At 38.1% G+C, this 26067-nt stretch overlaps 2 protein-coding genes across 3 annotated transcripts; one reads left to right on the top strand and one right to left on the bottom strand.

Moving 5' to 3' along the window:
• Positions 1-2774: 2774 nt before the first annotated feature.
• On the top strand, positions 2775-7104 carry LOC141902157 (uncharacterized). Its single transcript, XM_074789797.1, has 8 exons — positions 2775-3548; positions 3670-3950; positions 4042-4305; positions 4461-4515; positions 4647-4843; positions 4906-4965; positions 5368-6256; positions 6301-7104. The coding sequence occupies exons 1-8, from the start codon at positions 2775-2777 to the stop codon at positions 7102-7104; spliced, it is 3324 nt and encodes a 1107-aa protein (XP_074645898.1).
• Positions 7105-7718: 614 nt separating this feature from the next.
• On the bottom strand, positions 7719-13151 carry LOC141902538 (glycerophosphocholine cholinephosphodiesterase ENPP6-like). Of its 2 annotated transcripts, XM_074790314.1 has the most exons (7): positions 12813-13151; positions 11083-11219; positions 10713-10881; positions 9515-9819; positions 8996-9145; positions 8797-8905; positions 7719-8120 (listed from the first exon to the last, which is right to left on the bottom strand). In XM_074790314.1, the coding sequence occupies exons 1-7, from the start codon at positions 13051-13053 to the stop codon at positions 7795-7797; spliced, it is 1437 nt and encodes a 478-aa protein (XP_074646415.1). In that variant the 5' UTR covers positions 13054-13151; the 3' UTR covers positions 7719-7794. The 2 variants fall into 2 exon arrangements, with proteins under 2 accessions (XP_074646415.1, XP_074646416.1); XM_074790315.1 differs by lacking the exon at positions 8996-9145.
• Positions 13152-26067: the final 12916 nt, after the last annotated feature.

Here is a 26067-nt window from a genome sequence, read left to right as displayed (position 1 = left end):
TGCGGTCCTTGGTTTCACATCGTCACTGTTCTCAATTGTTGCGTTCAAAAATTCCAAGAATCGCCAGCAAATATCTCAGACTGTCACTCATTTTCAGGGGCGGATCAAGGATTATTCGACATGTCTTCTGACATCCTCGCTTGCCAGAGCTTGGTCATCGGACCTCGATAGATTGGAAAAACTATCCACTAGTTGACTAACCCCCCTCGTGAAGAGACAATAAATACACATTTACGTCATGGTACCTGTTTGAAACTGGTGTATTTCATATAGATATGTCGATTTATTGTATTTCTTTAGCTATTTCTATGATTTATTCAACGCTCTGTAGTGTACTTGTACTGTGTTTGAAGCATATCAAATCCTGCAATTCGTCATTTTGGAACTTAAACATTTTTCGCGCTTAAGGCCAGCACTGTATTTAAACCCGTGAATTCCCGGCTACTGTCTGTCACACATGCTCTTCGTGCGACGTTTTGGTCCGTAATTTCGTTAATAATCGGTTGATCTGTAAATATTATGCATCAATTTGTTCAGTAAGGAATTTGCATTCAGAAATAAATCATGAACTGGCATAAATTTGTTTGTGTTTTCTTCAATCAGCGATAGTTTACCTAGCATACGCTCGCGTAATGCTGAAAAACGGCTTTTATGGCCCGTCACGTGGCGCCACCTACTGTATTTTGATATGCTAATGAGCAGGGGATGACGTCACTGTAACGTTTCCGAGCGTCCGCGGAGCGGATTTTTCAGCATTACGCGAGCGTATGCTGAGTAAACTATCGCTCATAAATGAAAACAAAAACAAATTAAGTGAAAATTGTTGTTTATTTCTGAATGCAAATTCCTCACTGAACAAATTGATGCGTAATAAAGGTAGATAAACCGATTATTAACGAAATTACGGACCAAAACGTCGCACGGAGAGTAGGTGTGACAGACAGTAGGCGTCAGTCTGGTTCTATACATCCCCTTGCCTGGCACAGTTATTGTAAGTATTATATCAATTTAGATTTGGTGAATTTCAAACTAAATATTTGCCTTTTGAATGCGAATTGTTTGTCTAAATTTTGTATTTTTCGCACCTTTGTATAGCAAACCTCACTCATTCTGAGTCTTAAATAAATGAGCGTATTGGAGCTGTACATCGTTGTCGTAGTTTGTTTTTGAGAATTTACGACCAGGCTGAACAGTACCTGTAACCCTTTTCTCGTGAGTTTTTGTAATACAATTGAACCACATTACGGGAGCGTCCATGGGATATACAGTCAGCCCCCGATATACCGCCCACATCGGTGCAGAACTATTTTGGCGGTATAGAGAGTATGGCGGTATAACAGGGGTGTTCTACTATGTATTTGTATTGAGATGTACATTGAGAAAACCTGGTGGTAGGCGGAGGTGGCGGTATATGGGAAGGCGGTATATCGGGGGTTGACTGTACCTGCGTAAAGAAATGTCGAGTTTTGTTAAAGTAATTTCTAGGTTTATTCCATATTGTTGACGCCACGTTTCGGCTCTTGTAGTTTGAAGTTTGTATGGTTACTTCAGTTCGAAGTTTATAACTTCATATGTCTGTATTGTGCTGCCACCTATCATTCTTATAATTTTTCGGCTTTTTTACGTCATTCTGTGGTAGCCATATTTGAACGCAGCTGGTTTTTGGTTTAGCAATATCTTGTCAAAAAGGCTCAATTGTTCCGTAAGTTTAATTCAAGATAATTCGTAACTTTAGTTATCAGTTGCTTATTAGAAGTAAGTTTTCTGTATACTGAATCACAAACTTGTAAAGTTTCATTTCATATTGTAGAAACGTCTTTCGTCTTGGTCGATATGGTCGAATAAAGTCGGTTTGGAACTTGAGAACAAAATTCTTGGTTGTCAGTTGCAACATTGTTTGGAACAAGTAACTTGCTATAATGGATTCGGACAAGGAAGATAAGCTCAAGAAGTCGAGAGGTGGTTTTAAAGCTCAAGTGACCAGTAGGAGCAATAAACTGCGAGCTGCGTTAAAGTCGAAATCTGGAAACGATGAAGTCGAGAAGCTACATTATGGATTTAACTGACGCGTGGACAAAGTTTGAGGAATCCCACGACCAGTATCACGGTTTAATTCCGGAAGAAGATGTGGATCGCGTTGAGGAATCGTTCGTGTATTTTGAAAGGGAAGAAGATAAGCACCATGAACTCAGGAAAAAGGAAAAATGCTATCTTGCTTTTAACGTTGTCGATGAAAATCAAAATCAGGGACAATCCCTCGCCGAAGAGCGCAGTAAACTTACCCCAGACGTGGTTAACAAGGCCGGTTGTTGTCAAAGCGATATTGACCATGACCGGTCACGGTCTAATGCTGTTCGTAACGAAGAGGACTTGAACTCTTTGGTGCAAAATCTCGTTAAGATGTCCTTGCTGAAACCTGAAATGCCGGTTTTTAGTGGTAATCCTAGTGACTATTGTTACTTCGTAAATGCTTTCGAAAACTTGATCGAGTTGAAAACGTCCTGTAGTCGCGAAAGATTGTATTATCTTGTTCAATACACAAGAGGTGGTGTACAAGAACTAATTAAAGTTATCTCGTTAAAGATCCAGATGAAGCCTATCCAGAGGCTAGGCTTGCTTTGAAATAGCGATTCGGAAGTAATTACGCAATTGGGACGGCTTTAGTTGATCGTATAATCGATGGTCCCGTGATTAAGTCAGAGGATGCGAACGCATTAATGAACTTGAGTGTGCAACTATCAAGCTGTCATAATACTTTACCTGAAATCGGCTTCATGAGTAAAATCGAAAATCCCGATAATCTTAGGCGAATTCTTGCTAGATTGCCATATGATTTGAAAAAGCGCTGGCGTACTAAGGCGGACTATATTTCTACTTTTGAATGTCGCGAGATACGTTTGGAGGACATATCTGTTTTCGTGGAAAATGAAGCCCGCATCGTCAACCCTCCTATTTTCGGTAAAATTGCAGATGGCCCCCGGGATAAAAAATTTCACGGTGTTGCTAGTTCGGGTAAACAGAAGAGTTGCGCTGCGAATTCTCAACAAGTGCAGAATGTTCCCATCACGACACGGTCATTAAACCCGAATAATAGCTCGTGCTTTCTGTGTAAACAAGACCATCTCTTGTCAGACTGTTTAAGTTTTAAAGACAAACTCATGCATGACAGATTAGCGTTTTTAAGAAACAATAATCTGTGTTTCAATTGTTTCGGCGTGCATCATCGGGCACGTAATTGTCGAAAAATGCCATGTGGCGTGTGTGGTTATAGACACAATATTCTATTGCATCGTTACGCTCCTGCGCCCAATATTTCGCCTACCGATAACTCGCCTACGGATGTCGCTGTTCAACAGAATCGTACTACGAGTTCTTTCATCAAAAAGCCACGTGTTGCTGTTGGTATGCCGATCGTGCCTGTCAAGGTTAAAAGAATGTCTAATGATTTATGCGTGACGACGTACGCTCTTCTCGATACGGGATCAAATTCAACATTCTGTTCAGAACAATTACTAAGCGATCTAGGGTGCTGCTTGAGTGATAGGCGAGTTGCACTCCTTGTCTACATTGAACTTTTTGGATCGCGAATCGGTCTCTCTTGTGGCTGATCTTCGCGTTTATGATTTCGAGGAAAACTCAATGCTTGTTTTTTATGATGTTTATTCGCAGCCAAAGTTACCGATTGATCGTAGCGATATTCCTAGGCAGGAGGAAATAGACAGATGGGTACACTTAGATGGCGTACGTGTATCACGAGTTGATGCCGAGGTGGGTCTAATTATTGGCAGTGACAACAGCTTAGCTTTAGAGCCAATTGAAGTCAGATCGAGTTCTCGCGGTGGTCCGTATGCGGTGAAAACAATTTTCGGTTGGGCGGTCAATGGTCCATTATGCACGAAGAATAATCGATCGCAGCCGAAGTCATGTTCAATCAATTCGTGTTCAATCAAGTCCGAAAGTCTAAAAAAACAGTTCGAGGTTTATTGTAACATGGAGTTCAACGATTTGAATACGAACAACTTATATGTCGTATGATGATAGAAGAGCGCTACCTATCATGGAATCAACTGTTAAGCTGACCGACGACGGTCACTACGAATTAAGCTTACCCTGGAAACATGATAAACCGAGCTTGCCTAATAACCGCGCTTTAGCCAAGCATAGATTTGATTTTCTTGAACGTCGTTTCGATAAGGATCCTAAGCTAAAGGTCGAGTACACCGCATTCGTCGATAAGATGATTAATTCCGGTTTTTGTGAGTTGATTCCTGATGAAGATTTAAATCGCAATGATCGGCTCGTTTGGTACCTTACGCATCACCCTGTATACCATCCGCGAAAAAACAAACTCAGGTCGTGTTCGATTGTTCGTCTAAATTTCATGGTATTTCACTCAATGATAATCTCCTGCAAGGACCGAATCTAACTAGCCTATTAATTGGCGTATTGATACGTTTTAGGCAAGAACGAGTCGCTTTTATGGCTGATGTTGAAGGGATGTTTAATCAAGTTCGGGTAACTCCTTCTATGTGCGATGTTCTTAGATTCCTATAGTTCTCATCGAGTCACGAGATAGTAGAGTATAGAATGCGTGTACATTTATTCGGTGCTGCGTCCAGTTCAGTTGCGCTGATTTTGCTATTCAGAGATCCGCGATTGACAACCGCGACTTGTTTGGTGACGATGTTGTAGAAACTGTGTTGCGCAATATTTACGTGGACGATTGTCTGAAGTCTGTATGCTCCGATGAGTCTGCCGTTGATCTCCTATCTCATGTGATAAAAGTTTTAGCGATGGGCGGCTTCAGATTAACTCAAGTATCTTCGAATTCGATGCTTCAAAGGCTGGTTACGGTTCTGTGTCTTATATTCGCCTAATGGATGATCGCAACCGTATTCATTGTAGTTTCGTAACGGGGAAATCACAAGTAATTCCTCTGAAGTTTACGACTATTCCGCGTCTCGAGTTAGCTGCTGCAACCGTATCGATTCGCTTAGATTGCATAATTACGAGAGAGTTATACTTCGATGTTGATAAAACGTTCTATTGGACTGATAGCACATCGGTGTTGAAATATATTCGTAATGAGGATAAGCGATTTCATGATATAGGTAGTCAATCAGAATTGGCAAATTGGGAAAGTATATCCAATCGGGATTAGAATATTATATTTAATTTTATGCTTGACTTATATTGTACAGTACGCTATGTCCTATGCACTCTTTCCTGTAAATATTTTTGTAATCCTAGTATTGTATATATGTATTATATTGTTTTCTTCTAATCCGCTGTTCATTGACGATCATGTCATGTGATTATAATGAATAAACAAACTTGAAACTTGAAACTTGTGTTCGTCGCTAATAGAGTTGGCGTTATTCGTGAGCATTCGGAGCCTTCTCAATGGAACTTTGTTGATGGAAAGTTAAATCCTGCTGATGACGCCAGCCGCGGTTTAAGTATCGATGAAATGAATCGTGATTGTCGATGGCTGAAAGGTCCTGATTTCTTATGGAAAACTGAGGAATCGTGGCCGACACAACCTGGTTTAGGCGTCGTCGAATCGTCGGACGTTGAGGATAAAAGGTCGTCTAAAGCATGCGCGTCTTCGTGTAAACTTGATTTGGACAACGATGTTCTTATGAACTATTTCGCACTATTCTCGTCTTGGTCGCGCCTTAAAAAGTCCGTTGCCTGGATACTGCGTTTTAAGCGTAAACTTATACGTCGTGATCATGGTGATGTTTCTTACGGTCCGATTTCAGTTGGTGAGCTCCGAGAAGCTGAGAGAGCGATTTTGTCTTACGTTCAAAGGAGAGCGTTTCCAGATGCTTTCAACGGTTCCACTCTCAAACAATCGTCAATACTCGCACTGGGTCCCGTTAGGATTAATGGCTTGTTGTGCGTTAGAGGGCGTCTTGGTCGTTCAGAGCTTTCTGAGTCATCGAAGCATCCGATAATATTACCGAAGAATGGTCACATCACTGACTTAATCGTACGGTTCTATCATGATATCTATGCACATAGAGGTCGTGAGTATACGCTCTCTAAGATTCGCTTGAAGTTTTGGGTTGTTAATGGTAAATCCGCTGTGTGGAGAACTATATCGAAATGTATAAATTGCCGCAAACGAAACGCAAAACTTTCACAACAGAAAATGTCAGATTTACCGCCGGATCGCGTCTCTCCCGATAAACCACCATTTTCATTTGTTGGACTTGATTATTTTGGTCCGTTTCTGGTTAAACGCGGTCGTGTGCGTGAGAAACGTTATGGATGTATCTTCACTTGCCTTGCAAGTCGCTCCATTCACTTAACAGTTTAGAAGTATGCCATTCCCTGGATACCGACTCCTTTATTTCCGGTCTTAGGCGTTTTATCGCGCGGAGGGGTCAGCCGGAGAAAATCAGAAGTGACAACGGTACTAATCTCGTGGGCGGTCAGCGCGAACTGAAAGATGCCATCGATAACTGGAATCAAGACAAAATTCAGGAGTTCTTTTTGCAAAAGGAGATAGAATTGGAGTTTAACCCACCCGCCGCTTCAAATATGAGAGGTTTTTGGGAAAGACTCATTAGATCGGTTAGAAGTGTTTTGTGTGCGATTACGAAAGAACAGGTTCTCGACGATGAGAGCTTGTTAACCCTCATGTGTGAGGTCGAAGCCATTGTTAATGGTCGTCCGTTGACAAGCGTCTCCGATGATCCAACTGACTTGGAACCACTTACTCCAAATCACTTGTTGATTTTGCGTTCCGGACCAACATTGCCGCCAGGGAGTTTTTCTCAACGCGATTCGTACGTTCGCCGGCGCTGGCGTCAAGTACAATACTTGGCCGATGTTTTTTGGAGAAGATGGGTACGCGAGTACTTACCATTATTACAAAAAAGACAGAAATGGTTCAACCCTCAGAGGAATTTCGTTGAAGGCGATATCGTTCTTGTCAAAGATGATCAGTCGCATCGATCGTCTTGGCCTTTAGGTCGCGTTATCGAAACTTATGCCGGAAGTGATAGTTTGATTCGAAGCGTTAAACTTAAAACAAAGTCAACTAAGTTAGTTCGACCAGTGAACAAGTGTGTTTTTCTTGAATGTATTACTTAAACTTAGTGTTTACCTATATGATGAACATTAATGTAATTGATGTACCTATTCAAGTGTTTCGTTGTTATATTATTGTATATATGTTTGGTTATATCGCATAAAGTGTTTAACGGTGCCGGGAATGTTGACGCCACTTTCGGCTCTTGTAGTTTGAAGTTTGTATGGTTACTTCAGTTGGAAGTTTATAACTTCATATGTCTGTATTGTGCTGCCACCTATCATTCTTATAATTTTTCGGCTTTTTTACGTCATTCTGTGGTAGCCATATTTGAACGCAGCTGGTTCTTGCTTTAGCAATATCTTGTCAAAAAGGCTCAATTGTTCCGTAAGTTTAATTCAAGATAATTCGTAACTTTATTTATCAGTTGCTTATTAGAAGTAAGTTTTCTGTATACTGAATCACAAACTTGTAAAGTTTCATTTCATATTGAAGAAACGTCTTTTCGTCTTCTCAGTAAAAACTGATCTCTGAGGTTTATTCCCAGATAGGTAATTCGTATTTAGAAGTTATTTTACCGGAGTAGGTTATTTCAATGGTTCATTAATAACTTTAAAATTAAAAGAAAATATACATTGTCTAAATCTGTTTAATTATCTATGAATGATGACATTTGTGAAATATGAAGTATTTGTATACTTTAAATCGAATACAAAAAGTACATAGCGTTCATTTGATCTGATGGTTGCCACCTAAATTAAGAATATGATAACACATATATACGCCATAAATTCGTAGCTGAAGATCCTGAATATAGTTGGCGTCAGTAAAACAGCTGCGCCCATCGTCTGACTACGTTGTTTAAGTGGAGGTTCGACGACCCAATCATAAAAAGGTTTTACTGTGTCTTTACGAGGTATCGATTCTCTTGGTTTGTTCGCAACTATGTCCAAGAGACTTTGGTTAATCGGTGACCAACTGCCGTTGTTTGGTGACGGGACAATATCGAGTAAATGACACATTAAATTGTAGACGTCAATGCTATCGATAGTTTCCACGAGTTTTCCCTTGACGAAATCTATAAAATAAATCATCGTTTACTGATACTGAATGGAAAACATGAGTTAAAGGGCGTTTAAGTTCAAAATGGAGAACAAATATACTAGCTACATGCGTTCGAGAGACACAAGTAGCTATTCATAGAAACATGGGCGCAATCCCTAGGGCGCCCCCTAGAATCTAGAGAACGGCTATATATTCAATTAGGACTTGGCACAAATATTATTGATACCGACTTTCATATTGATACATTAAGACTAGTAGCAATTCATAGAACTCATAGGGCACCATCTGGGACTCAAATAAAAAACGGTTCCATACTGTTTGAAGTCTTGAAGACTTCATCTTGATCCGCTAATAAATGTAGGACAAGTTGTGAAATATGGGCTTCATCCCCTAGGGTGGCACAGATCTCAATATTTTCGTTTTGAATGAAGATGGCATGAAATTCCGCATTGGAACAATGTCCAAGTACTATTTGATTCTGAGATATTATGTCAGAATGAATTTTGTTCTTTATGTAAAATAGTTGATTCCGAAATTATCTCGAAATAAATTCGGAAAAGTTTAATGAAAACGATTCCAGGTAATGGGAATTCCCATTGATTAAAAACGAAATAGAATTGATTCAAAACATCTCAGAAAAAACCTTTGATTACATTTAAGAGAAGTATTGAGATATCCCAATACACTACCTGGTCCAGTGGCCATGAATATGGATTTCATTGATTTTATAGCCGGGTCAAATCCGTGGTTCCCTCGCGCTGGCCCAGTATCCTTGTAGCCCCACATACCAGGAGAGCGCTGTAATTAAAACAACATACGAGGCGTATGGTAGGTATTTTTCGTTACTTCAAAAGATATTCTCAGATAACTCAGATAGTCTCAATTTACTCCATATCCATCGACAACTGAATAGCCCGTTTTAGCCAATATAACCAACTCCGGTATCCGATCGTTGTTCTTGAAGTGCCACCGTTCTGGGATTTCTGGTTTTCGGTAAATATCGAAATGTGGACTTCTACCCTTGAATCCATTATATATCTAAAATCATCATCATCATCATCATCATCATCATCATCATCATCATCATCATCATCATCATCATCATCATCATCATCATCATCATCATCATCATCATCATAGTCATCAACCATGTAATTGGTGACAGAAATTCTTTAAAGTTCGATGGTAGAACCAGACCTTTTGAAGGTGTGAGGCTCGATACAACAAGGGGAGGGCAATTTCGTGCGCTTCTAAGAGCATCTCTGTGATAAACGGTAGTATTGAAAAAAACTTCTAAGTAGCCAATGCATACATCAAAATAAGTGTTGCGTAAGGGCCTGGAGACTGGCCTCTCTATCGACGCCTATGAGTAGTTCAAACTGAGGAAATAATTAAGCTTTTTGTTACCTTCTCTGTAGCGCCTGGTTTTGGCATAATCAGTACATGTGAATTGGGATTAATTCTGTACTGAATCAAATCTTCGATGTTCGGCACAAAGTCTGTCATTCGTATGTACTTAGTCTGGTCTCTGATGTCAGCCATACCATGATCGGAGACAAAAATAACGTTCGTTGTTTTAGACAGACCTGTCGTATCTAAGCGGGATAACAAATACTGGATATGCTCGTCTATCACGCGAACGGTGTCGTTTAACTGCTTTGAAAATGGTCCAAATTGGTGACCAACGTTATCAGTCATTTCGACGTAAATCGCTGCAAACAGAACGTAAGTATTAACATATATAAAAAAGCTCACTTTCATCATTTTTTAATGTTTCAAATAAATGGACGGATAGAATTATGTATTAAACGTATTCAATGATAATTCTTTGAAGGAGGAATCCTAAAGCTACGTAACGTAAGTCCTGTTCTGCAAAATTCATGGCCCAAATTATTCGTGATAATGAGTTCCAGTCAATTTTCAAGAAAAGGCAGAAAATTTGCATTTGTGATGAATTACAATTCAAAGTTCTTTTTAATGACTCTAGGTTACCATTATATCTTGAATTGACTTTATTTTATGTAATGCATTCCGATGATTTTTTTGACGATGAAAGAATGCCATGGCGAGAGGTATTTTTCCTTCAGTGGAATGATTTAAATTGTTACATGATCCAGATGCACTTTGGAGCCATGGCTAATAGAACAGCTTCTTAGACTGTTCATAATTATCTAAGGTATGGATCTAGAATTCACCAGAAAGATCATATTTGAAAAAGATTTTTTGTCCCCTTCGCCATTATATTTCAAAAAACCAATAAAAGAAGAATGTTCCTGATATGTTCGTCTCAATCCTCAATCTAATGAATTGCAGAAAAGTTATGTTTCTTTGCTCCTTCAATGCAACAAATTCTTTGCTCTTTTAAAAAAGAATTTGTCCTTAAGATTTTATGTGGAGAATATTCGAAAAGTAGATAGATATGTCATTTTTCCCAGTTCATTTCCAATTTAAACGTTCGTAATATAATTATTTCACTTTTTGTTATTTCCATATGCCCCTTCATCTTTTTTTTGAAAAACTCCATTTTCCAAGGCCTCTGATGAGAACAATCCTTTCTAAGGAATAAGTGCTGTGGAATGATTTGCAATATGGAGCTGGCTCAAACCTGTAAAATCGGCTGCATTTTTGCCTGTCATTGTCTGGATCGCTTTGTCTATTGACCATCTGAAATCTTCACTGGCAGTTAATTTGGTGTATCGTCTGCAGTACGCTGGTCTCAAATTGCGAATTTCAACTTCACAACCGCACCAATAAAACATAGCACAGCGACGACCCTGTAACCAAGTTGATAATATATTATTAGTATGGCTTCAACATGGAAACATTTTTCTGACTAAAATAACTTATATCAAGTATATGTATACGTGGATATTTGTCAGTTTGTACGTAGATAGTTATATTGTCAGTTTTGTTATTAGAAAGTAACGCAGCAGGTATCCCGTTTTAGATCATTCCAAATCATATATCATTCTTGCCTGTCTTGTGGCAGTTATCCAGACTGGGTCCCCTCCGTTCCACCAGTACGGTTCCAGAGCCTCGCCGTCGAACTTCGTGCCATATACGTGGTCGTACATCGTGTTACCTACCATACCGTGCGATTCCGAATACAGCCCTGAAGTAACAAACCTCATAGACCTTGAATAAACTAGATTGAATCTTCTCAAGGTTTGATTGAGAGGATATACGTATATAGCTATGTCCCCCCTAAGTTGTGTTCTAGGTTTTGAACACGTATACATCTCTAGAAGACACATTGCTGCTGCATTTTGCATAAGACTCGTAGACGTGACTCAAAAAGAATCCCTCTTAAGGGAGCAATAATTAAAATAACGAAGTACTTTTCAATAAAAGAATAAGAATACAATCATAGAGCGAGAATGGGGAACTGGAACCGCTAGCATTGGCTGGGGTGGGTCCTGGCAGTATCCCCGTTGCCGCATGTATATGTGGCGATGTGGGGTCCTTTTTTAAAGTACGAAAACGACGAAACTACGAACGTGAAACAAGTATATGAAACGAAATTACGTAATGCTAAAGAACGAAACGAAATGGTCATTCTTTCGCGGGTCCTGATTTTGTCATTTTTGTCGCTTGATGGCAGCTAGCGGACTAGTAGAACTGGCTTAAACATGCGCACCCGGTCTAATGTGGCAGGGTTCCGTGCCGTGGCTGAGTTAAAGCGATATCATCAGGTTCGAATCCCTGCCGGGAAGAATGATCTGCGCATGCTCATACATGTATCACAACTTGAAGGGACCGATTCAGAAAAAAATTTTCGTTATACCGTCAATTATGTGGACGGCAGTATTGCGCTGTATGATTTATTTTCTATTATCAAAATGAAATAAGCTAAGATTTTTGCCCTTCTTCAATTGAGATTCACTGATGTCTTAATCTGGATTTTGCAAGGGATGAGTATTCGTAAAGAGAATTCACGGCCAGAATTTTTTTCAAATGGCTTGTCACTACGTTGTTTAGCTGTAAAGCGACCAAGATGTAGGATGTGGATCGTTTCACTATGCTTTACCGCGTCTGCGTTCGTGCATGGAAATGGCAAATGGGACAGTGTATTCATTATTTGGTTTTGAGAACATCCTACTATTGTTTCTATTAATTGTGGGGTGTTCTTAAAATCCACCAGTATATGAAAACAAATTTTTGAATACTTTCAAAAGATCATCTACATGTACCGCCAAAATTGTGAGAGTCCCGTGGCGTTATACCGAGGATTGACTATAGTTATGGTCGTGTTAGAAATACGACCATAGCGTTTCGTACTTAAGCACTACTCGCAAAAATGAGATTCTTCGTTTCGTACTTTAGCAGGACCCGTAACGAGGATAGTGCCAGGATCCACCCTGGCCAATGGATTTTCAGTGTGAGGGAACTGTACCGCACGCCGCGTTAAACATCCAACAAAATGATAATACGTCTATTTTAGAATTGTTTGGGATTCAGAAGTCCTAAAGTCCAGTTCAACACTTGACGACGTTAAACTGACGATACAGCTACAACCTCAGAATGCACCAGCTACCGTATACAAAGTCATTCAATGTAACCTGGCCTAAGAAATAAGACTACCCCGACTGAAAATCAATGCCATTTTCGAGGTAAACCGTTGGAACTGACAATTCAAACAACACTGATTTCTATCAATTTTCCATAGTAGTATGAAGTCTTATGAATCATGAAATAGTATACGCACCCGTCATTATAGAGTAGTAATTCGGATATGACATTGATGGAAACGTCGGGTTCATGTATCTAGCTTGTACTCCTCGTCTTTTCAGCGCATCGAATCCTTTCAGGTTGCCAATGGTATCTGCGTAGTCCGATCGAAAACCGTCGAGAAGAATAATCATCAACTTATTGTGGCCAGTCACCAACTCAATCGTCAGCACAATTAACTGAAGGATCAGAGCCGTTGACACAAACATGGACCTCATCGTTGCAAAAGTTGTTCCGTTCCAGTTTAGTTCAAAACCATCCCAACAGAATTACCGTATTATTCAATAACTGTACATTACCAACCACATACAGACAATTTGTGATATCTACGTATGATATATATGTGTACATATAATTGGATACTTGCTGTCGTTAATTGCTGGTTAGGTTGCGAGGTCAATGACAACTATACTTTGTGTCATAGATTTTAGATAAATGTGACTCTCCGTATTGTAGGGCTACGGAAAGAATGACACGCGTGCTACAAAAAAAAATCGTCAAGGAATTAGAAAAATAATATCGGATCTTAGTTGATTCCGTAATTATTCGTGCTACGCAGCGAATATGTAAACAACTTTTAAATATTGGAAGTAAGTGGAAACCACCTCCTGGTCCGGGAAGGACTTGTCATATGAATAATCTTAAATGGAATATGATGAATTAAAAGTTTTCTCATTGATCAATTTCAACCATTTTTATGATTAGTCTGAATTTTGTAAAACTGGGGACAAAAAAGCTGTGTATATTGTAATTGTAACGAGAGGATAAGATGCGTTTCATTTGACAAATAATCGAAGCTGATTTGCGGAGGTATGATATATCCATTGATATCGCTTTTAGTTTTTATTTGAAATTAGTCACGCACTATTCTATTCCTATTTCTAACATGTATTTTAGAATCGTTAGACAATTTGACCATGATTTACGTAACGGACACGACACACGCTGTCTATCCGCGTTCAAAAACAGCCTTTAAAAATCGTTATTACCGACGCGAGGGCAGTTGATCTCAACCTGACGCCAAACTGCAAATAACCCGCGAACTACGCCGCGCGTCAACCTGGAATTTTCAACACTGTACAAAATGTTTATTAGTTAGGGACATTTGAAGTGAGGAAAATTGCATGGACACGTTGACCCAGAAAACCCTCTAATTAGTCGCAATAACCACCAACCACAGGGCAACACGTGAAGCTGACGTAGAAAAACTGTCGCACCGAGCTCCGTAGACAATTATAATAAACTGGGGGTGACTTGCCTTCTGAAGTTAATAATTCAATTCAATTAATGTTTATTGTCTTTTAAATCAATATTACATGACCATAAGTGACAAGAATATTAACAGGATGAGGAAGAAAATAGAATATATATATATATACATAACTGTTATAACAAAACTTCTAATAGCACTTATATTTACAAATTCCACTTGTATAAGAGGTAAAAGGTAATTAATACAATAGATGATCGATGGAATTATAATGTCGCCTGGATGAAACCCGCATAGCAGAAACGACCTAGGTCTTTAGCTAGCTTAGTTGACGTGAGAATCTGAGTAAACTGTACATTAGTATTTCGAGTACAATAGTCTGGGAATAGTTTTGTAAATTTTTCTACAAGGGGGGCCCTTAGAGCTGAATACTTTGGGCACTCCATCACAAAATGTACCTCAGTTTCTACTGTATCACATAGGGAACACTTCCTGTCGACACGCGGGATGTTAAAATGTCTCCCCCTTTCTATCATTAGTGGGTGGGCACTAAGCCTGAGACGCGTAAGGGCCATTCCTGTGCATGTCGAGTAGTAGGTATGGTTCCATTTGGAATCCTGTTTTTACCAATCTAAACACCTCTAATTTGTTCGAATTTCCTATCAGATGATTCCAGTATATTTTAAACCTCTCCTCCATTATGTGCCTTAACCTTATTATTGTTGATTTAGAGATGTCAGAGTTTTCTATGTGCAACGATTCTTGGCTAATACGTGAGAGTAAAATATATATAAAGTGATTCCATTCTACTTGTTTCCATGGCAGTTTCTTAACACTTTCGTAAATAAACCATTTTACAGTTGCTAGCCGCCATTTTGTTAGGGTACTTTTGTCCCGTATTGTTGGGTCGTTTTTTTCTCTTTTTAAAAACTATCCGTGATGTGTGTTGTATCATATTTCATCTGTCCATGGATGGATTTTGACAGTTTCAGCAACATTCAAACCGCATAAATCTCTAGTTTTCAGTTATGTAAAAATCATTTTTCAAATTTGCAACAATGCGACATGAGAGCGATATAAAAATATGCGGTCAGTTTTTTTCTGTGCGCATAGAAATCAAAGGTACTGAACTTTGAAGTTCGTTATTTTCAGAAATAATTTTCTAAAAAATCCAAGCATTTCAAGAACTGTGCGCATAAATGCCCTCTTTCAGGTGAACTTTGAAATGTTAAGATATCTTGCCTAGTTTTTTTCCTATGGCACTTTACCTGCAGCGCATGTATTGTCATTCCGAGATTCGGCGCTGTTTTCTTAGCGCGTATTTCAGTATATGGGTGTTATTTTTTTCATTTTTACTACACTTGTCTCTACGGAAAATGGTTTTAATTGTTGGTACTAGTATCAGGTTTGAATATAACGGCATTAATACTGTATTCCGTTCTCCGGAGCTAGTTCGTAATGGCTGTATTGGTAGCCGCTTTTACAGCAGGCAGAGGCTTACGTACATGCACCCAAGAAAACCCAAACTATCCCTCTTTTGTTGTAAATGCAATCCACACACTTCTTGCGTTTTTGTGATGGTAGATGTCACTTTTTACTTTTAATCACCTGTGTCTGACATTAGGACTTGATACTTGATATTTCACCACCAATGCAAGGAAACGTTTTCCTATATTTTCTTCCCGAGCTAATCAATCTTGTGTGTACTTAATAGAAAGTATTCATAGAAAGTAGCTGAAAATTTGCCCGACCCCATTTGTCCAGCTTTTTGACCACTTCTCCATCCATCTAATTTCAGTAGATTTTTATGTAAATTAATTGATAGACTACTGATTTAAATGGTCATCATACTCGATTTTGAGTGTTATATTTCTTTTCTTCTTCCATCTCGATATAGGCCTATATATTCTCTTCCCACGCGCAACTTCGAATACGTGATCAAAATGCTGCTCAGTCTCACTGCTAAAACTGGTAAAAAAATCCCTTAAACTCCGACATCTCTAATGTCTTCGATCTATTATTGCATAAATGACGTAATATTAAAACCTGATACTCGTACCAGCAATTAAAACACTTTTCCATTTCCATTAAAACCAGACAAGTGTAGTAAAAATGAAAAATAACACCCATATACTGAAATACACGCAAAGAAAACAGCGCCGAATCTCGGAATGACAATACACGCGCTGCAGTTAAAGAGCCATAGGAAAAAAACTAGGCAAGATATCTTAAAATTTCAAAGTTCACCTGAAAGAGGGCATTTATGCGCACAGTTCTTGAAATGCTTGGATTTTTTTAGAAAATTATTTCTGAAAATAACGAACTTCAAAGTTCAGTACCCTTGATTTCTATGCGCACGGAAAAAACTGACCGCATATTTTTATATCGCTCTCATGTTGCATTGTTGCAAATTTAAAAAATGATTTTTACATAACTGAAAACTAGAGATTTATGCGGTTTGAATGTTGCTGAAACTGTCAAAATCCATCCATGGACAGATGAAATATGATACAACACACATCACGGATAGTTTTTAAAGAAGAGAAAAAATGACCCAACAATACGGGACAAAAGTACCCTAACAAAATGGCGGCTAGCAACTGTAAAATGGTTTATTGCATTTACTAAAGTACCATTTGAGCCCTTAATATGTTGCCAGAAGTTGATAATTATAATACAGGCTTCGATATAAAGCGGGTACTTCCCCATTTCCCCTAAAACTGCCATATTAGTGGCTTTCCTATTTACCCCTAAAATGAATTTACAAAACTTGGTAAGCAATTTGCGAAGATGTGTTTCTTTCATGAGGGTTGATTCTAGGCAGAACTGGTTGTTTTTTGCTATTCTTTTGGCAAGTGCTGTAGAGGGCAGCCATATCTCGCAACCGTATGATAAGATTGGGCTGACAAGAGTGTCAAATAGGTATAATGCCGTGTTTGGCTTACAGTTTTGTACCCCGATCATTTTCTGGATTGACAACATTGCCCTGTTGGGAGATGCGAAAAGGTTCTCTTTGGCTTTCTGGAATTTACCATTCGATGAAAATATAAGGCCAAGGTATTTGTATTCTTTGACCAACTCGAGGTATGAGTTTCCAAGTGAAAAGTTCAAATTGATAGGTATATTTCCTTTTTTACTGAACACTACTACTTTGCTCTTATCAGTATTGATTTCAAGTTTCCATTTTTTACAATATAGATCTAGCCTTTCAAGACATTTCTGAAGTCCTGAACGCACGTGAGTGCTTCCAACCATCGTTGATGCTTTGACAACAATGGCACTTAAACATTCAGATGTATTTACAATTTGTTTAGTATCATGCTTTGGAATCGATTGATAAGTGATATTCATCACCGGTTCTATTACAAACTGAACATTTCAATTTTGCCCTGTCCTGTACAGGAGAAAGATCCAGAAAATTAATTTTCAAGTACAAACTCCCTTTGAAAGAAACGTAGTCTATTGATCCTGAGTGAATAAAGAGATAAAAATCCACTATCTACAGATTAAAAGAGTTTAAAATCAAGAATTTATTTATTCGAACAATCTAAAGTATATAATAAACACGACGTTTCGATCTCACCCTATCATCGTCAGATCCGTTCACCACGTTTGAGTGTGGTTATCTTACTGAGTGGATACATCAGCCAGGACTGTTTATCAACACTTATCATTCAGTCTTTGTTTAAAAGTTTCCTTGAAATATTCATAGTTATAGGCGATATTCTCTTGTTAAAGAAAAATATAGTCAACACCTAGTTTATAAAGGGATCAACAGTTGACAGTCATTGAAAATAGTCATTGTTTTTTATTCTCTATTTAAATGACATTTAAACATCGTCCTATGATTAGATAAGGCAATATCTGAACCCCTAGAAGAGACACAAAAAAATGAAAAGCAGCCAATAAAACATACCCATAAAGGACAATTGAGTACTTAAGTAGAACGTGTGAAAAAAAATTATAGGGCCAGGGATAGGGTAATGTAGACGTGCCCAAATACAATGTACCTCTATGAATGCTTGCCTAAAAGCAAATATATAACTTGGCACATGTCAAACGTGCGGATAGTAGGGAACCCGAGCCCTGACTAGCTTACCCATGCATTTGGGCATGTTATATTCAGGCACGTGTTTTTAGGTCAACGAAGAGGTCATTGTTTATTTTGAGGATTAGTTTGGTCCTTGGAGACAATATATATGCGTTTTCGGCATTTGGAATTAAGTAGCATAAGACTTATGTGGATTTGGGGGTTTAGAAGAGGACATTTTGAATGTTCAATAACTTTCCATTGGTCAAACATATGGACCCAAAATCTTGACCACTTAAAAAGCTCCCCCTATAGTGTAAAATTATAAGTTTAAGATCCGGGGAACGAATATAGCGCCACTAGACGTATCGGCCCCACTCCGCGCGGTGGCGCCACCGCGCGGGATTTACGCGAAGCAGCAAACACAAACATGGCCACTCTCTCAATTTTCAATGATAGAAATCGTGTGTGCATTTCAATTATTTCGGCTGTCAGGGTTTTAAGGCACAATATAAGTTGATGATGTGATATGGCGATGTTAATTAGTGATACTTCCGCAGTGAAGCTAGTGACGAACGGTGCCGATTGAGTGTACAGCTGCCAAAAACACTGAAATGTGCGTGGTTGCGTAACTATTTGCAGTGAATTGCAGACGAAACATGAAGCCTTAACGGCCGTTTAAAAAAAATTATACCAATCGCAATTGTAAAATAAAAATGAGATAGAACCTAAATTAAAATTCTGGCCATTTTTTAAATGTTATTACTAATTTTTAGTCAGTGCCGAACGTTCAGTTTGCCAACAATAATGAGGGGTGGTAGGTAGTCATGCAATTCAAGTCATCATTTATTACACGTTACTTCCGTGTTGAAAATCTCGCGAGTCCTGGACCAAACCCCATTGAACAATGTGATCTGTGTGCTGGCCACAAATGCACACAGATCACACTACACTACCCATTACACACTCCAGTACCCACAGCTTTCATATATCCATCCAAATATTTAGAGTGTCTTTCTTCCTGGATGATTTTGGGTTTAGGCCAAAATGGTGGTTTTTGGGCGCGTTTATGAAGTTCATTAGAGTTAAATAGGTTTTGATAGGTTTTGTGATTTTTCTCTATTCTATTTTCAAATTAAAGTTGTGGTAAAAATCCACGCGTGAGAACTTTGTCAGTGGTCTCTCAGGTTAAACAAAAATGTTGTAAGACAGTTATTCTAATTGAAACAACTATTGAAATGTTGAGATGCTCCCTATTATGGTCTCCATTTACATTGCACGGCATCTAGACTCATGTCCGTCTTGGCGAAGGTGATTCTGTTGGTATCGTTATGATGAACTTTCTTTTTCTTTATCTCCTTTTTTTGGAAATGTTTACAACTGCGTATACTAGAGTATATTGTTTAACACTACTGCTAGACTAAAAATGTATTGTTTCTCATCTGACCTGTTCTGTAAGCCATGACATGGGCGAGAGGTACATGTGTATTCTAAATGCTCCTTCTTACTTCATGGGCAGTGAATGAATGAAAATCTTTGAAGTCATGAGCTAGTATACTTTATTTCGTTCATCACGCAATTTGACGTGGGCGGCGTCAGCGCCTCCGATGCGGGCAACTGTTGAACGCAAGCGATCGAAATCTACAAGAACTATACCGATATGCCTAGGTACTAATGTGCCTAGGATGCGTATCAGGTTTTGTACTTTTGAAATTCGGGGACCGGCATCCACTAAGGCCGATGGGTTAAGTCTGATAGGACAACGAACTTTCGTTCGTTTAATATCCGTAGTTAAATAGTTCCAGCCTTGAGTGCCCAAAGTTATGATAACTATAAACAATAAAAAATGTAACATGCACGTTTCGTGCAAATGATTTTAGATTTTAATGGAAAGAAAACGACAGTTCCAAACAGACCAGCATCGTAAGTAGGTTTCTAATCATCTTGAACATTTCCTGTAACGCATCTGTATAACGTTTCAATTTTGCTGGAATAAATCTCATGCCTTGAAAGTAATATATGTGTACACTAAACTTAAGCATTCCATCGAAAAATCTTCCGGATATCGCCATAGCCGTACCAAATATAAACATGTTATCCGCTATTGTCAGTAGTCGGAGAATGTAATATGTAGTTAAATCTGTTTTAAAACGATACAGAATGAAGTATGTGTAAACATTGAGGAAAAATCCAGTAGTTTGAATCACGGGTAAACAGTAAGCATACACGATTGCGACGTTGAAGATATTCTTTTTGAATGGACGGTTTTTTCAACGGTAGAATTTTCCATCGTTCCGTTTGAGCCGTAGCTAATCGCCATTATTTTCAGTAGCATGCGCACCGAGCGAGAGAAAGATTCAACTGCGAAACATGATAAGCACTGAATGGTTACGCATTTTCAAAACATTGGCGCTGTCGGGTGCGACATCGCTATATATTTGATGAATACAGCTCTGGCTTTCAACTTACAGAAGTATATAATGAATAAATCGATGATTGCTCCCATTTGAATCATATTGATACTAATAAACGGAATATGACATGATATAGTTTTCGTTTGATGAATGGACGAATGAAAAATGAATCATGAACATATTGCATTCAGACGATGTAAATAGAAAACGTATATATCATGAGGCCAAATGGCTTTTAATCTGTGGCTATGAATGCTACTATCACAGGGGTACCTGACGAAAAATCATTTGTGCATGTTACATAGTTCCTAAAAGTGCTATCAAAGCAATCAAAGAAAGCAATCAAAGTAATGTCGGGCTAGTATGGAGATGTGCTTGCTGTATGTTCAATCATTGTTGCCGCATTAGCCCTCATGATCACTGGTCAAACAGCGAGCAATCGAGAACAATTATTTTTGTACGGTTTTCTCGGTTTTATTTTTGAGGTGTGCGCGTAAATTTTCGCAATTTAAATGTCAAAATGTGACGTCCTAAACCTCACCAGACGGTGCTGCGTCCTCTCTAAATATAAATTCTTGTAATGCAATCAGCTATTTTGAAAAATATCCATATTTTGAAAGCCGAACAATAATTGGTGATTTGCAAAGAATAATGTAATAATGAACCGAAAATCACAAAAGTAAGGGTGCTCCGCGCAGAGGCCAATGATAAACGCTGCGGGTGAAGTCATTTTGGTTAAGTTGCGATTTATGCGGGTATATGCAAACATTTATAGGAACCTAATGCTATTGAGCATAAAGCTTCTGACCCTCCTTGCATTTATACATCGAGAAATCCAACTCTAAACTATAAAAGGCTTTTTATCATGGTGTAATATAGCTTGTGCAAAAGGACGCCACTCAGTCAATACGTAAATTTTGAGAGGTATTTATACATAATAGTTCCATGTGCAATTCATATATTGGGATCACAATCGAAAAAGATCTGCTTAAAACACTTTATCACCTTAGGGAGTTTGTGCTTCTTGCACTTCCGCTGTTTGTATACAAGAACGCACGAGGGAAATCTCTCCAACAAAGTTGACGTTTTAGCTCGTTTAACGGAAAAATCGTCCTGCTTACTCGTTGGTAAGTGATAGTATTGATGCTCAGTGAAACGAACATGTAAGAATATACTGCTTCTATCTCATCCGTTAATGCTGTAATTAGAACTTTAAACTCTCAAAGCCTCCAAATTTGAACTTGGTTATTTCCACACGGCCATATATAAACGTTCAGTACAGAGATTCAACACAATCACTCGTTCCGCTTGACTGCGTTTACAGCTTGCAACACTGACTATAAACCGCTAAAATGGGGCCTAAACCACGAGGAGTCAATTCGACAGTAAATACTGCACCCAAAAAAAAGTCACAAAATTCGAAATGTAAATCGGTGGCAACTCCTAAAGATAGTGCTAGTAAGCAGACGGAAACAGAGCAGCCTTCTACTGAGGAAAACCGCAAAAAAAGAGATCGCTCAGAAGGCTCCCTAAATACCTCTGGCGACGCTCCCAATCCATCTTCATGCGCAGAAATTTCTAAATGTATAAAGAAACTTAAGAATAACAAGGCACCTGGATGTGACGAGATACTGAACGAATTCCTTAAAACCTCTGAAGATATAATAATGCCCACTTTAGTCAATCTCTTTAATAAGGTCCTGGAAACTGGGATTATCCCTGAGAACTGGAAAATTGGTAAAGTTACACCTATTTTTAAGAACAAAGGCGAGCCACGTGATCCGGACAATTATCGGGGAATCACATTACTGAGTTGTATTAGTAAGTTATTCACAAGTATATTAAACGATCGTCTCCATGAATTTCTTGAATCAAATGAACTCCTGAATAGAAATCAAGCCGGATTTCGAAAAAATCATAGCATTTTGGATCACATTTTCACCCTTCACTCAGTAATTGACACCATTTTTAGTAAGAAGCGAAAGCTCTATTGTATTTTTATTGACTACCAAAAGGCATTTGATACAATATGGCGAAAGGCACTGTGGCACAAACTTATCTCAACAGGTATCACCGGAAATATCCTAAACGTAATTCATAATATGTATAAACATATCAAATCCATGGTTCACGTGCAGGGTCAATCCTCAGGTTGTTTTCTTAGTAACATAGGATTGAGACAAGGGGAAAATTTATCGCCAGTGCTTTTTTCTATATTTGTCAATGACCTTGAGGCTGCATTAATTGAAAGTGGTTGTCAAGGGATTTCATCTCCCTTCGAAAACGAAGATCTATGGGTTCAGCTACTAGTTCTGCTGTACGCAGATGATACGATCTTATTGGCCGATAGTGCAAGTGCACTTCAGAAAAACCTCGATATGTTGGTCGCTTATTGTAAAAGGTGGAAATTAGTAATCAATATTAGTAAAACTAAAGCCATTGTATTCGAAAAAAGGAAGTCTATTAGACAACCCGTATTTAATATCGATGGAGTATTAATCGAAACTGTATCTGAATTTAAATATTTAGGTGTGCTTTTTAATTATACAGGAAACTTTGCAAAATGTAAAAAGCTGATTTGTGAACACGCAAAGAAGGCGCTTATATTTGTTCTTAAGAAAGTTCAACATTTTTCTCTTGACTTTGATACTGCTTTCCAAGTCTTTGACGCAATGGTTGGATCGATTTTAACATTTGGTTGTGAGGTGTGGGGCTTTGGAAATTTTGATGTTATTGAAAAAATTCATTTAACATTTTGTAAATATCTGCTAAGCCTCAAGAGGTCAACACCAAATTTGATGATATACGGTGAGACAGGAAGGTTTCCATTTGAAATTCGTATCAAAGTTCGTATGGTAAAATTTTGGGGACACTTGATCCTGCATGAAGAGACATACTCTGGTAAAATGTACCGCATTCTTTATAATAGTCATTTAAATGGTTCGCAAAGTAAATGGATATCCTGTATCAAATCAATCTTACAGAATTGTGGTCTTGGTAATATATGGTTGGAACAAACTTTTCCGAATATTCCCTACCTTGGGGAACTCGTAAAACTTAGATTAGAAGATCAATTTAAACAGACATGGCATGGATCGATGGTACTATCCTCTAAATTAGATACGTATAGAATATTTAAAACTGATTGGGGACAAGAAAAATATCTGTCATCACTACCACGAAGTTTAAGAATCTCACTATGTAGATTTAGATGTTCCAACCATAAATTACCAATAGAGACTGGTAGATATGAAAACAAACCACGGAACGAACGAGTTTGTAATAAATGTAACGAGAATACTATTGGGGACGAATATCATTTCATACTGAAGTGCGAATTTTTCAACGCTTTTAGAATTTTGTATATACCTAACAGATATAGAATTGGCGCAAATCATTATAAATTCAAGCAATTGCTCAGTAATGAAAACCTGTATTACAGTCTATCTAAATACATTACGACTGCTACACGGTTGTTATAGCTAGGGCTATTAATATGTATAAATTTGCCAGCTTTTATATTTATACTATTCATACTATTTTGTTATGCTCGGAAAAATTGTATATCTTTTTTGGAGCAATAAACTAAACTAAACTAAACTGATTACTCGATTAGCAGTGACACCGCAGATAAAATTCCCCCTTCAAAATCGCCCTTTCCAATATTTAATTAAAAGCCATTCAAAGCAAGATATTTTCTCAATTCTTTTTGAATTTAATCATAATTAATAGCTTATTCTTAATAGTACTACATGTAATATCATTAGGAATCTGATTTTATGCACTTCTAGTTGTAAAACGTAGCTGTCGAATCTACGAGCAATTATCTCATTAATGAGATAATTGCTCGTATGTCGGATGGATGGACATATTGGTGTGTACCGATCAACAGTGTCTGTAATCAAAGATGCCATTTGATATCTGTCGAATTTCTATGAAAGAGTACAAACAGAAATATAAACCGGCCTATACAGGGTACAAATCAGAAGTTAAAACTAGGACAATGGCTAATTTGCAAACAAATTGGCTCGAATCAGGGTCCGACTTTAATTGTTTTCATGGCTTACCAAAGAGCGCGCTGATTTTCATGTTCAAATTTATTTCACATTCAAATGCAAACCCATTCATTCGATACTAAACAATGCTTGAAGAGACTCTAAAACGAGTCCATACTTAAGCAAAGCGAAGTGACTGACTTCCAGAACCAGTTTAAATTAACACGCTCTAATTTGACTCGGCTTAATTTGACTCAGGTCTGGTCGAACTATTTGGTCGGGCAATTAGGCATGGGTCAATTTGGCGCCCATATCGTTTGTTGTTTCTTTTCGTCAGATCTCTCCGCCCTACCTTCAACTTATTTTTTATTATCCACGTATTTCAAATTCGATTTCTTCAACTTGTGTTAATTTTATACCCATGAAAAGCACACTGGTTACAATTTGCAGCAGTGCGCTATATAATGATGAGTAATATTGATTATTAATATCAATATCAAATGTGAATTCGCAGTTGAAACATAATTGATTTGATCAACAATATAATTTGATGTAGACCTCCCAGCGTGAATCAATCAAGAAAAAAATTTAACCTGTCGTCTCAGATCAAAACAAGAAAAAGGAAGATGCATTCTAACAACTGATTGCGATGTGAAGACTATATTAGGCTCATTATTAGAACCTGTACTACAGCTATTTAACTTTCTAAAATTATTTGTCGCAGACCCTCAAATACAGTGTATATTAACAATCAAATTGCCTAAATATGTCTGGTTTCGTCGCTATAGTATACTATTTATTAAAAACAATTACATCAATATCATTTATGTAGACCTATCATTCTAAAAGCTCAGGTTTTTAGCGTTAGAGGTTTGGACGAATATTCATCCCAAAGTAAATATTTCGAATATCAGACCTAGGTCCATTTTCCTTCGTTTGACAGTCGGAGGAATATTCCTCCCGAAGTCGATACTTTGAATATCAGAACTGCAGGTCAAATTCTCTTCGTTTGACCTTGGGGGGAATATTCCTCCCAAAGTCAATTGTTTGAATATCAGACCCCTTGGTCAAGTTTCCATCGATTGACTTTGGGAGGAATATTCCTCCCGCAGTCAATTTTCACAATAGCGGTCCTCTTAATTGGTGATGATCAATGAACGTGCGGCTCATATCTCTATTGTGTGCCTATCCGGTGTAACGCGCGACACGCTTACATAATCTTATCTGTAAATGTGAAGACCTCGGGGGCATTATGTTCTCTAAAGCCCGACATTATCCCACATTCGGGACTGTGAATGGGTTGATTTTACGGCTGAGTCGACATGTTTCAACAATTTTTAACTGTTCATTTATGAATATTTGAAGACTTATGAACTAAAAATTACTTAAATTTTTGATACATTTTGAGAAAGTCACAATCATTTGAGACTGCGTTCATACCCTTTTTTCCTATCTAAAATGTTCGCTTTGGCGTTTTGCTTAGAATATCCATTGTATAAAGACAATACATGATATACTTCTTTATTTTCATGAATGATAACATTCGGGAAATATGAAGTATTTACTTATTATCGAATACAAAA

The sequence above is a fragment of the Tubulanus polymorphus genome, chromosome 3 (genome assembly GCF_964204645.1).
Source record: "Tubulanus polymorphus chromosome 3, tnTubPoly1.2, whole genome shotgun sequence".
Taxonomy (NCBI): domain Eukaryota; kingdom Metazoa; phylum Nemertea; class Palaeonemertea; order Tubulaniformes; family Tubulanidae; genus Tubulanus; species Tubulanus polymorphus.
This window is presented reverse-complemented; position numbering and strand designations above follow the sequence as displayed.

Bases quoted from the DNA above. Each gene is read 5' to 3' on its own strand.
- LOC141902157 (XM_074789797.1), top strand. From the start codon at position 2,775: ATGAGTAAAATCGAAAATCCCGATAATCTTAGGCGAATTCTTGCTAGA. The intron at 4,306-4,460 runs GTACCTTACGCA...GATACGTTTTAG, and splicing joins CGCAATGATCGGCTCGTTTG to GCAAGAACGAGTCGCTTTTA. The intron at 4,966-5,367 runs GTTAGCTGCTGC...CGTCGCTAATAG, and splicing joins ACGACTATTCCGCGTCTCGA to AGTTGGCGTTATTCGTGAGC.
- LOC141902538 (XM_074790314.1), bottom strand. From the start codon at position 13,053: ATGAGGTCCATGTTTGTGTCAACGGCTCTGATCCTTCAGTTAATTGTG. The intron at 9,146-9,514 runs GTAACAAAAAGC...TGATGATTTTAG, and splicing joins AACCAGGCGCTACAGAGAAG to ATATATAATGGATTCAAGGG. The intron at 8,906-8,995 runs GTAAATTGAGAC...TTTTAATTACAG, and splicing joins CAGTTGTCGATGGATATGGA to CGCTCTCCTGGTATGTGGGG.